The sequence below is a fragment of the Geospiza fortis genome, unplaced genomic scaffold (assembly GCF_000277835.1).
Source record: "Geospiza fortis unplaced genomic scaffold, GeoFor_1.0 scaffold633, whole genome shotgun sequence".
Lineage (NCBI taxonomy): Eukaryota > Metazoa > Chordata > Aves > Passeriformes > Thraupidae > Geospiza > Geospiza fortis.
In genome coordinates this window covers 145,007-157,545 of record NW_005054531.1, presented here as the reverse complement: position 1 = coordinate 157,545, position 12,539 = coordinate 145,007, and the positions used below count along the sequence as shown (strand labels likewise).

Genomic DNA, 12,539 nt, shown 5'->3' with positions numbered 1-12,539 from the left:
GCGGGCGGGCCGAGGCGCCCCCGGGAGCGGGCAGCGTTGTGGTGCCTGCGGCGGGAGGAAATGGGAGGCCTTTGTGGTGTCTCCGCGCGAGTAGCGCCGGCAGCCGCGGTTCTGCGTTATCCGGGGCTCCGTGTGCTGGCTGCAAATCCCTGATCCTGAGGAATCGGGCTTGTCTCGTTTCTTTGCTGAAGAGTGTTTAGGGGAGGAGCTACAGAGACAATAACCCGTAATTAGAAGTTTGTGTTAAATCAAGCTAGGAAGGTGCAATCAAACAATTGATTTTTTTGGAGGCTGGTGCTGTTACAAGTTTCTCTAAAATAAAACAGTAGGCGTAAATCTATGGAATAAACTTCTTTGTGAGCAAATCTTACCAAGTGTGTTACTGTATAATCTAATCTTCCAGGGTGTATTTCCTGATCAAAAGTGTATTCGTGTCCTTTTCTGCTCTCAGATAAATAACTTGGTTTCGTTTCAGACTCTAGGCAGCAGGGAGGAGCTGCTGGAGTTAGAACAGCAGTAAGTTTTTTTTGTCTTTGGAAGGTCTTTGATACTTTAAGCTTTTCAAGCTCATTTTCATGCACTGATACGCTTTGTGTGTAATTCAGAGACAAACAGATAATGTAGCCACTCGCATTTCTGTTATTTTTTGAATTCTGTAACAAAATAGCCTTGCCAGCAGCCTAAAGTGATACTTGACTCTGTATAAACTCAGATATTGCTGCACACTGTGTCTAGTCAGTGTGGGCATATTCTGTGAAGTAATAAAATGCCAGGTAAAATGTTATTCAGGTTCATGTGAGAGAACCTAAATTTGCTGTCAGGGAGGATGTGGATCCTTGCTTGGTAAACTAAAGGCATGCTGTAAATTAGTAGATGGCTTTGCAGGTAAGAAAATGTGCTTATTCTAATTTACCTGCAGTTCTGAACATCAGATACTACCAATATTAGAGTCCAGTGTATACCTCTATCTAATTTGTTCTTATCACTATTAAGTCACTAATAGCTAACTCACAGTTTACTCTCTGTGTACATTGTATGAAGTCCTCTAATATATGAAGTGTAATGAAAACATGACTGTTCTTGAAGGTTCTGATTAAAGAATCCCATGTTAATTTAAAGTGGCTCCTGCTCATTTTAGGCACTCTAGGAGTGTAGGAACAGTGCAACCTCAGCTGAGGTGTAGTAGTTTTTGTGGAAGTTGCATTTTGCATAACCTTTGGTGTACATAGCAAGTGAGCACAGGATTTCAGTGTGACAGATGGGAAATCAGTGCCCAACAGGTTCTGACATATGGAAGTTATCTGCCTCTTTCTCATCATCATCAAAATAATGGTGGAACAGCATCAAGATATGACTGGTGTGATGAGATGGGATTTGCTGCACCTGAGATGTTCACTGACTAAAAGCTGAATCATAACATTAGGGGATGTTATGAAATCACTTGAAAAAGTCACTTTATTCCTGGTGAAGAATGTCATGCTGACATAAATGACAAAAGGCTTACTAGAAGCTTTTTAGAAAGTATTTTGGAGCCCAGAATTTGACAGGAAAACTTGTAGGTAAGTATACCAAGGCCTAGTTGAAACTGAAACAGTCTCTAGAGCTTCTCAGAGTTGAAAGAAGGGGAGTGTTTACCATTCCTAACTCACTGCTAGGCTGTTTATTTAGGTGTGGCTTGAAGTGCTGGGCACCCTACTAAAGGTTAAGATTCACCTGCTGGAGTGCTGCACAGTTCAGTGAAAATGAGGAGTTGGTCCTTGTGCTTCTGGCAGCTTGGATCCTCTGTCTTACCCATCTAGGATTCAAAGATTACTCCTCATTTTTAGGCTTGGGTAAGAATTTTGCTGAAGACATCTGATACTTACTCCAGACATGTCCTGCGTTACTGGAATAAATTGGGTTTGAATTTGGTGTTGTGGTCTTGGGGGGTTGGCACTGTCACCCTGCTAATCCTTGTGCTGCCCTGAGGAGCTCAGATGTCAGAACCCAGGGCAGGCCATTGTCTCTGTGCTATGCAAAAGGCAAATCTTGAGCTTTGATCTCTAGGGAAAGACTCTTTAACTCAGATACTGGCTTTCAAAATAGCCTTCATTTTGAACTTCTGGCAGATCTTTTCTGGAGACCTAACTAAACTTTGCAAAAGAGTAGCTTCAAAAAGGGAGTTGAGTTGTTTTCTATCCAATATAGCCAAAGTCATTAACTCAGCCCACCAAAGTTTAATTATGGGGCTGTTGTTAGAAGGAAGCTTTCCTCTTCAGCGTTCTGCTTTGGTTTTCTGACAAGGAAATCAAGTCATGTCTTTCAGATTCTCACAGTAAGATGACATAATAATTATTATTACCTAATTGTGTCTAAGCAGAAGTTTAGAGTGGGAAGTGCAGATATTCATTCAGCAATCTGGTTTGCCTAGTTCAGATGTGTTTTCAATTATTTTTTTACTTTTGTCCTACTTTGTTGCAAATGAGAGAATCTTCTTCCAATCTCATTGTTTGGTTACTGAAGTCAGCCCTTTTATTTCACTGTTTCAGTGTTGGAAAAAAATGTAGGGAAGTAGAGAAACAGTTTCTTTTTCTGTTGCTATACCTGAGTTCCATAAGAAACTTGGTTTGAAAGTCAGTTATTGACCATTCCCGTTCTTCAAATGGAAACTGAAATACCAAAGGTATAGTTATATATTTGATAACCAAAGCCTTAATATCAAATTGGAGAAGACTGTTTGATTTTCTGGCTTTAAAATCAGTCTGGGTTGCACAACAGGGCATGGATTTCCACACATGCAGCCCGTGGTAGAAAGGAGGTTTGTCTGTAGCACAGAAAATCCTTTTGGGGATTGAGAGTGTGGTTTTAGAAGTGGCTCAAATGGAGCTGATGGAAGTGGTAGCTCCAGTCGTTGCTCCCCTTCTCATTCCTAGCTTGGCAAAGTGCTCTTTGCAGCTGTCCTGATCACCTTGTTGGTCTGGCCATGGACTCAACTCCAGGCTGGGTTTTTGGGTGACTGGCAGCTCAGGGAATGTCCTGAGAATCTGTACAAGGAGAGAATGCTCCTTTGGAACTCAATTCTGGTGTTCCTGGAGGACATAAACATTAAGATTTTCTTTTTTGGATGCAAGTTAAATGTATGGCATGTTAATAGTTGTTCCTAATGCTGTAGATGATAAATGAGGACAAAGGCATGGAACTGATTCTATGTACTTTGGGATTATTTAGAGCAGCAACTCAGCTTTCTTGGAGTTCCTCCTTAAAACTCAGTCTTCTGACTAAAGTAATTCCAAAGTATCACAGCTTTAGTTCTCCAGTATGTTTTTGACTTGTTAATGAGACAAAGGCAGATGAGGAATATTGTCAAAAATGCTAAAATGCAAACCTGGGTGGACGCTAATTAAAGATATGTAGATTGTGGTTCAAGTAGATTTAGCAGCATGTTGATAGTGTTGGTGACAAATGATTCTTGCATGGAGCTGCTAAATAAGGCACAAATGACAGGCTCACCTAGAGAGTTAAGGAATCTTATTCAAGCTTAATGTATTATCTGATTCATTAGTACTAAAATATTTATTCTTGAGTGAAGAAAATACTGTTCAGTACCTTGCTTCCCCAATGGATTTTTTTGACTGCATGCAACCAGCCAGAATAAAAGGAAATTATAGAATTATTTGACCTTATGGATTTTAGGAAGGACTCTGCAGCTATTTTATTGGTCCATGTCAGATTGGCAAATCCTTCTTTGGTACTTGCATTCCATCGTGGTTTTAAATGCATGGGGAGCCTCAGGGAAAGGGAACAGACACAAGCAAAGCCCTGTAGAAGGAAGGTGATAAAGGGAAGATGGAAGAGTAGTAAGTAGATATTTCAGGTAAAGGTCATATGTGGCACAAATGGTGTTGGAACCAGTGGCATCCTATAGTTTACAAGTCTAGGAGCTTTGACTTCAGGTTGCCTTGTATGTACCTTGCTCTCTGTACAGAAATTCCAAGTTGGCTTTTGGAGACTGGGCTCTGCAGGAAGTTCACGCAGATGTGTTACATTAGGAGAGTAAGGAATTTAGCTGGTACAGTTTAGTTCCTCAGCACACAGTGCCAAGAGTTTCACTGGTACTGAGGGACAAGACAGGAAAGGACCACCCAGTTTACCTCTAATTCACAAGACAAAAGAAGTGGGCATCCAGAGAGCACCTGATTTTTGTTCTGCCTCAAAACCTCTTGTTCAACCATATTTTGTGTTCAGTTCAAAGCATTCCAGTCCAGATATCCAACAATTATGGCCACAGCTTCAGACTTAGGGGAAGGTGTTTCTCTTAAGTTAAATGTTGCTGAGATAATTTGGATGATTGTGGAGTGGGTGTTGGTAATATACTCTTTAGTTAAAAGCATTGGATCCAGCTTAATTTCCAGATTAGCTGACAATCCTGTGCCATAAAAGTATTTCTTCATTGCCATAAATTATTCTTAAAATTGATTCTAAAATGGGATTTTTTAGAGGTAATGTTTTTGAGCAGGGGACATTAGAGGTAACCTTAGGTTGCCTTCCCTAATGAATTGTGGGTTAAGAAGTTCATTCATCACTTCATTAATGAATTCACCTGGTAATGTATTCAGCTTCCCACTGCAGTACTGCATCAGGTAATACTGGAAAGGAGTTGAGCAGCAGTTCAGGTGGCAGCTACAGGCAGAAGGAGAGAAAAACTGAGCAAAGCTGTGGGAAAATGGACTTGCAGCTAAACAGAGCAGCTGGACAGGGCCAGGGCTGCCCCGAAGAGCAGCTGTGCTGTGCAGCTCCAGAGGCACTGTGCTTTTCCCAACAGGTCTCGTGGAGGTGGCCTTGGTTCCCGCAGAAATAAAGAGCTGCCAACAGAACCCCCTTTCACAGCTTATGTGGGAAATCTGCCCTTCAACACTGTCCAAGGAGACATAGATGCCATTTTCAAGGATCTCAGCATAAGGAGCGTACGACTAGTCAGAGACAAGGAAACAGACAAATTTAAAGGTGAGTGTTCAGAGCTCTTTGGAGGTAGATGAAAAATTAGTAGGAAAAAAGTCACTTTAAAAGGGAATTTAGTCTAAAGCACAGTTTTCTGTTTTTATGTTGACTTACGCAGGTTTTCTTATTCACTGCTAATGTGTAAGTGTATCATTTGAGTGAGAGTCACTGTTTCATCATCCAGAGATACAGAGTAACCTGAGTGAGGAGTCAATATTTGCCCTGACATAACAGAACTTTCTCAAACCTTGTCTGGTATGAATTCTACCAGAGCTGACCCACTTAAATCCTATGACCTTAAGTATTGAGTAATTCCTTTACATCAGAAGATTCTCATTGCTCCAGCTCTTGTCTTTTTTTAGTAGACAGGGAGAAAAAGGCAAGTAGATAACCCATTCAGGCAGTTGTTTTAGAGGATGCAAATTCAACTGCTATGGGAATTGTTTGGAGAAAATGGACTATATTTGTAAGTTACTTTCAGGGATGGAAAAGGTTTACTTTGGATAACAGAGGGTCTTTAAAAAGGAGTAAATTCACTAAATGATGTGATGAGACAAAATCACACTGCTGACCACATAAGTATTTCAATTTCTTGTTTGAAAACTCTAGGAATGAAGTGTCAATATTCAGCTGAATAGCTGTTTGAAGGCATAGATCAGATCTAATCTATAGTGAGAACTCTGTGGAAAAGGGAATTAGGCTCTTGGCATTCACAGAGTGCCCAGAGGTCTCTTTCAGGATTTGCCCCATCATTAACAGGTGCAGCTAAATGTGTTCATGGTTGATGATGATTGGTTTCTGCGCCATGTGCATCTTGTATGTGCACATCACAACTCGTGTTTAAAAGAGAAGGAAGCTATTAGCAGGCATGCAGGAGGAGTAGCTTCTTACAAAGACCTTTTAAAGTGCTGTTAACTTGAGATTTGTTTCTTCCAGGATTTTGTTACGTAGAGTTCGATGAGGTGGAGTCACTCAAGGAAGCTCTTACATACGATGGTGCAGTAAGTACACTTGCAATTAATTTGTGAAATCAAAGACAAGCAGAAGTCTCTCACTCTTTGGCAGCCCTTTTGATACATCCTGAACAGATTCTCCCCTTGATTTAACAGCTTTTGGGTGACCGGTCACTCCGAGTGGACATAGCAGAAGGCAGGAAACAGGATAAAGGTGGCTTTGGCTTCAGAAAAGGTGGCGGGCCTGATGACAGAGGTGACTTCCATTTTTCTAAGTAGCTTCTTAAATATGATGGTTGTAGTTATGGCTTCTGGTGCTGACTAATGCTGAGACAAGGCATGCAAGTGAACATGAAGATGATATTGAAAGGTGAAATTTTGTATGTAAATATGTATGTGTTTCTAACCAGCTGCTGCTGCTGCTCCTGAGGTGTCTGAAATTTAGCTGTGCTTTGTGTCCAAAGGCTGGATGTGTTGTCACTCCTAACCCAGGAAGTGAGACCAATACCCCTCCTAATGTGTTGTGTCTTGCAGAGGACAATCATAAGCCCAACAGTCTGATCTGCTACTATTTTATGATGATGTATGAAAAGTGAGTAAGCACATGTAGACAAGTGCTAATTTTTGGAGTATGTCTCTTGTTCCAGTGTAAAAACATTCTTGCCTGTAGTTGAAGGTTGGTTGAACCAGACTCACCAGATGTTTCCACTGAATGTGTACTAAACAAACTTTTCTGGCCACTCATTCTTGGTGGCTGTTTGTTCCTGTGCAATGGAACTTGGTTGTACCAAAAGAAAAGGATTTTCCAGCAGCATAACTTTGAATATTGAAGGACTGAAACATTGGTTTGGTATTCCCTTGCTCAGTCTTTCCCACAGCTTCAGACTTGAACACAATTGTGGCTTTTTTCCTAGGAATGGGAGGAGGTTCCAGAGAATCCAGAGGAGGTGGATGGGATTCCAGAGATGACTTCAATTCTGGTATCAGTATTAACACTTATACAGAAAGGAAGCCTAAAAGGCACTGAAATGTTCTCATTTTCATTTGTCACCATTACTGATTTGATTGAATCTACTGTATGTACCAGTTTTGGACATCCTGCAGCTGTGATGAGATTCCTCATGGGAAATCTTCCGTTGCCTTGAGAGCAAATAGAATAATGTCTCAATAGAAAATTCTGTGAAACGGCCATAAATGACAGAATTCTTGTCCAGGTGTAGCCTATGGATGACTTTGAAACATTTCTCAAGCATACAACTAAGTAAATTTCTGAATAGTAGCAGAAACAGACAGATCATGTAGGAAGGCTGATATTCTGTCAGACCAGAGGCTTTCATCTTCTCAAGGAGATGTGATGTCATTATATGTGTGTCCCTGAAGTAACTGACTTCTCCAAAGTCAGATTAGTGTTCCAAAGCACTTGTAAATGCAAAATGTTCCTGAACTTTGAGACCTGTTTTGGTAATGCAGCTGCAGCAAGTGACTGAGCTTGCTGAATGAAGGTAGTGACAGAGCCACTGGGTTTGCTCTTAATTTCCAGTCAGTTCCAGCTATTAGAATGCAGAGTGGCATTACACAATTGCTTTTGTCCTCTGAACTCATGGGTTTGGTCCATTTTCTGATGGAGAGATGTTGGCAAGTACAACTTTGCAATGTCTGGTCTCTGCGTGAGTGGAATGAAGGATGCAGGAGGAGCAAAGTGTGCCCTTGTCCCCAGCATGGATTGGAGCATGGTGCTGGAGAGAGGAGCTTGCTGCAGTGCTGTGCTTAACCTGCCTTTGGAGCTAAGCATTCTGTGTCACAGCTTCATACCTTCCTTGGCAGCTTCTCCAAATGTGGATGCATTTCAGCCTGTTAAATGCTGGATGAGTGATTTGTGAGCCAAAAGTTTAGCATTTCAATCTTAGCTGCTACAAAAGCTTTTCTTCTCAGGTTTTACAGCCTTGCTCTAGATCAAATCTTTAAAGATGGCTTGTTTGGCACTGAAGTAAGTAAGGGACAGCTCTGCAACTCCACCAAATACTGAAGTGGAAAGGAAAATCTCATTTGGGAACCAAACAACTTTCTCTTCCAGGCAGCTTCTGAAAATCTGAGTGTATTCTGTATGCTGATAGCCTGAAGTATCCCCTTCCCACTCCCAGGCAGTGGGGGCTTGGAGAGATACTCAAGGGTAATCACTGGTACAGACTGGAACTCTGGTCAGTGACAGATAGTTCTTGATTTACTTCTTTTTTGTAATACATAAACTGAAGAAATGCAGTCAGTTTAAAGTCTGAATTTTTAAAATTATATTTTATTTTTTCCCCAGCTCTTTAATTAATTTAGTAAATTCCTGGCCAGTTTATAGTACAGCTAAGCAGCCCTGGGATTTTACTCTGTTTTATAAGTGTATTTCACTACTCCCCAGCTATTTTCCAATTTGCTCCTGTGGATTTCACGCTGAGGTTGTAGCCAGTGTGATGATCTGGCTATGGAAGTACTCTGAGTACTGTCTGAGTACTACTCTGTAGTGCTGTCTCTCAACTCATGATGTTAACAAACTCAAGTTGCAGCCAAGGTTCATATTTTAAACTCACTTGATCCACTGTCCAACACTCCAATAAGCCTCTAAGTGGATAAAGCACTTTCTGAAGTTGATATAGTATACTTGGTTTCAAATGGAACCCGAACAGCTCCTCCAGAAGGTGCTAGAGCTCTGTGCAACAATCTGTCTGCAGACAAAGGCTCTCAGTGAACCACCTTGGACTGACAGCGGTGACTAGCGAGGTTTTCCAGTCATCCAGATAAATCTAGATTGAATACATTGCAAAAGGTGCTCTTTAAATTCACTGTTTTCCATCTTCAGGATTCAAAGATGATGACTTCCTGGGAGGTCGGGGTAGAGGAACCCGCCCTGGAGACCGGCGGCCACCAGGTGCCTCCATGGGGAGCGGTGGCACTGGTCGTTTCAGAGATGGGCCTCCCCTTCGTGGCTCTTCCATGGACTTCAGAGAGCCAACAGAAGGTAAGCTCCTCCTGTGTGTGCCTTGCTCTTCCTCCTCAAAGGAGACTCCTGGTTTTGTTGTCAGTTAAAGCTCCTGCCCTTCCCTGGCAGATCTCACAAGTGGAATGTTTTTCCTTTCAGAGGAACGAGCACAGCGACCCCGGCTCCAGCTCAAACCTCGAACAGTCGATACTCCCCTCAATCAAGTAGCCAATCCAAACTCTGCCATCTTCGGAGGAGCCAAGCCCCGGGAGGAAGTAGTAAAAGAACACGACTGAGTTTGGGGTTGAGAGGGAATGGGGAGGCGGGAGAAAAAGCAAGACAGTACAGAGTGACTAGCTCTGCTGGAATGTCAACCCTGCAGTTTACCATTCCTGCCATCTGGTATTTGTCCTCTTTGAAACCGAAAACACAGAGCTTGTGAATGCATGTCAGCTGTTAACAAGTGGTTTTTAGTACGTTCTTGGCTTTGCTGTATCTAGTGCCTGCTTTGTGCTGAGTTTCCCTCTTCTGTTTCCTTCCAAGCAGCACAGTTGCCAGTAGATAAGGCAGTGTGGCTGCTTCCACAAGTGTGGAGGTCTCTGGACAAAGGTGCTGCTTCACTTCTTCCTTTCTGGGTTTGTTTTACTTTAGAAGCACAGGTTAGACTTAGTTATTTCCCTGTATTGTTTCCTTTTACTTCCTCAGTGTTCCTCTTCTGACTTGCATGTCTCGTTCTGTATTGCTGTGGCTCTGAAGAGGAAAACTGAAGAGTCCAGATGAGTTGAACAGAAATTTACAGTTCTAACCAAGTAGTGAAATACCATTTACAGCAATTGGTGATAGTCACTGTTCACAGCAGAGCCCCTTATGAAACTAAGGGGGGCAGCTGCCCTTTCACATGGGTTGCCAGGAAGGATCAGTTTAATGGATGCCTTACCTGGCAAGCCTGGTGAAGAGCTGGTGGAATCAGTATGGATAAAGCCTCTGCCAGCAGCCTCTTCCTGCTGGCTCTTGACTTCCAAATGGTATGATGCTACTACAACTCTGAGCTCAAGGTTAGTGCTGCAAAGCCATGCCTGTTTGAGCACAACTGCTCACTGGCTCTTTCTGCTTACTTTTTTGGGTTTTACATGTTTGGTAAATTTTTAAATGAAGTTTCTACAAATAAAATTGACTTTTTTATTTTTGTTGAAGGAGTGTATACTTTGCCATGCAGTATTTGATCGTCACTATCCCCTGTATTTCTTTGCCCAGTGGGGTACAGTTTTAGGACCTCAGCTTTCAGAATACCTTGAAAATGGGCAGATTAGAAATCTTTCTGCTATAGATTCTCATGTAGAAGTTTGGGTAAAAAGCATCTCTTGTTACTACACCTCTCTTCCCTTGAAATGTTTCTTGTCAGTGTTGTGTGGGAGGAGGGAGGGGAGGCTGAAGCAAAGGGAGAGATCATTAATTTTGAAAACCAAAACCTGCTTCTACCACACTGAAGTTTGGACATGTCCAGTGTATGGGAAAAGCTTGGGCCCCCGTTGCCAGTGCTGAGAGCCTTCAGATAAACCAGCCAGCACCCCAGAGTACTTACAAGAGGAGGTTGGAAGCACGGCTGCCCCACTACCAGCACCATTGCTAGTGATGAATTTCTTCCCTAAGGTTCCCATTGCAAGTCAGAGTCCCAGCAATTTACAGAACTACTCTTTCCTTCTTTCTGCCTTTCACTTAATCTGCTTCTGAGATAAGAACCATTTGTCTAACACTAATACTTAATTTAAGACAGACATGCATTTGTGTGGTTGTATTCCAAACCAATAATTGATCTATTTACATCTTCAATGTGGAAAAGATTTTAAGAACAAATTCCCATATAAAAAAAACTCACTTCTAGTCAAGACAGTTGACTTTTAAATGTAAAAACAAAGGAAAAAAAAAGAATTCCAAACACTTAGCACATTCTGCTTCATAACAAAATAAATTTATGGATATGGTATTTTGTGAATGATCTTTTAAATAAAAGAAAACATTAAGTAATATTTAACATTGGTCTTTATTTGAGTCTACTCTGACATGTTTTTCCCCCCCCGAGTTTTCAAATATTGTGTTAATTTGTCCCATTTTGATACAAAATAAGGGGGGGAAGAGGAAAAGATAAAGGGGAGGAATCTAAAGAGTGCTGGAACAGTGAAGTAAAAATTAATGATGGGTGGAAATGAGCCCAACTTCTTTGTCCTGTGACTTCAGTGTCACTTGAGTGCATTGCTAAGGCTGCCAGGTGCATTTGGAATTCCTGCAGCCTGCAGGTTGTGCAGCTGCTCAGGCTGTGCTCTCCAGGCGGGTGCTGCTGCCCTGTGGCCAGCACCAGGCAGGATGTGTCCTTCCAGCATGAGTGCTGAGACAGTAAAGGATCAACTGCTGCTGTTCTGCCAACTTCCTCCAGCCTTTTCCAGCTGCCCATTTCCCAGGAGGCATCCTGGCTAAGGAGGCTGCTGTCCTGGGGCTGTGGCTGTGCTTTAATGCACTGCAGGGGAAGCTGAAAGAGGTAGAGCCGTGTTTTTATTGAGGAAATGAGCTCTGCTGGTTTTACTGCTTTCCATAGCCTGAAAGGATGGGAAGTGTTCCTGCTTCCAGCTACTCAGTCCATCCTCTCTTAGAGCTGCTCTTAGCACAGCTTGAGCAGAGTCCCAGTCCTGAGCTGGAGCTGGAGCTGGCTGTGGCAGCCCCTGGCTGTCCTGCCTGTCACCCTGGGGAGTGTGGAAGAGCAGGGCTGGGTGAAAGTTGGTCCCCTGCAGCTCTTGCCACACTTACCCACAGCTGCTCTGTCAAGCTGGTGCTGCTGGAAGCAGGGATTTCATCACTGCATGGAGAAAAGGAACCCTGATGAATGAGAGGTGGCAAATGGGTCATCTTAGTTGTAGATGGCTTTTTCTGTATTTGCTAATACTGCTTTGGTTAAGGGTTCCCCACTAGTGAATGCACCCTGATCCCAAAATCATTGTGTCATCTTTCTTTTTTTTTCAGTAATTTTTCATTTGCAAACATTCATGTATTGCCTGGTTTCTTTGGAGCATTCCACACTGTGCTTTCTATGTGGCTCAGGGTCAGACTCCTCCAGTCCTTTTTCTTTCCCTCCTTCAAAAATTCAGTGGATGAACACTTTCCTGTACAGAAGCTTATCAAACCAGCTTTTGTCAACAGTTAATTATATTAAATATATGGATGTGGCATTTAAGTTTTGTAGGAGAAAGCAAGATTATTTTCTTCCCATCCTACCAGGAAAAACAGTTGAGGTTTAACCTGTGATGCTTAACTTTACCTGCTGCTTAAAGCCAAGCCTGGCATGGCAAAGCCCAGACTGAGGAGGTACCAGCAGTGGAGCAAATGGATCATTCACTTTGTGGCTATTCATGCTCTCACTGAGTTATTTCTGGTAGCTGTGCAGTGCTTTCTTCCAGCTTAAACTTAGAAAAATAAACAAAACTGAAGGCAGGAAGGCACCAGGCAGGTTTTGGAACTGAAGCCAAGTTTGCTTTGCTACTGTAGGAAGTGCTTTGCCATGTTACTCCAGTTTGGTTGCAAGTGGGGAAGGTGGGAGTGTGGAGGAGCTGCTGGACCCTGCTGCAGTGGACAGTAGCATTTAATGTGCTGTAAAA

General features: G+C 42.4%; 1 protein-coding gene across 1 annotated transcript; it reads left to right on the top strand.

The window, feature by feature from the left end:
• Positions 1-2,774: 2,774 nt before the first annotated feature.
• EIF4H (eukaryotic translation initiation factor 4H) lies at positions 2,775-10,924 on the top strand. The gene is made up of 7 exons (XM_014310426.2): positions 2,775-2,797; positions 4,802-4,983; positions 5,914-5,978; positions 6,087-6,186; positions 6,845-6,910; positions 8,776-8,934; positions 9,055-10,924. Exons 1-7 carry the CDS (start codon positions 2,775-2,777, stop codon positions 9,189-9,191), a joined length of 732 nt encoding a protein of 243 aa, XP_014165901.1. The 3' UTR covers positions 9,192-10,924.
• The last annotated feature ends 1,615 nt before the right edge of the window (positions 10,925-12,539 follow it).

Excerpts from the sequence above, each read along its gene's own strand:
- EIF4H (XM_014310426.2), top strand. The coding sequence starts at position 2,775 with ATGCAGCCCGTGGTAGAAAGGAG. Across the intron at positions 2,798-4,801 it reads CAGCCCGTGGTAGAAAGGAG|GTCTCGTGGAGGTGGCCTTG; the intron begins GTTTGTCTGTAG and ends TTTTCCCAACAG. Across the intron at positions 6,187-6,844 it reads TGGCGGGCCTGATGACAGAG|GAATGGGAGGAGGTTCCAGA; the intron begins GTGACTTCCATT and ends CTTTTTTCCTAG.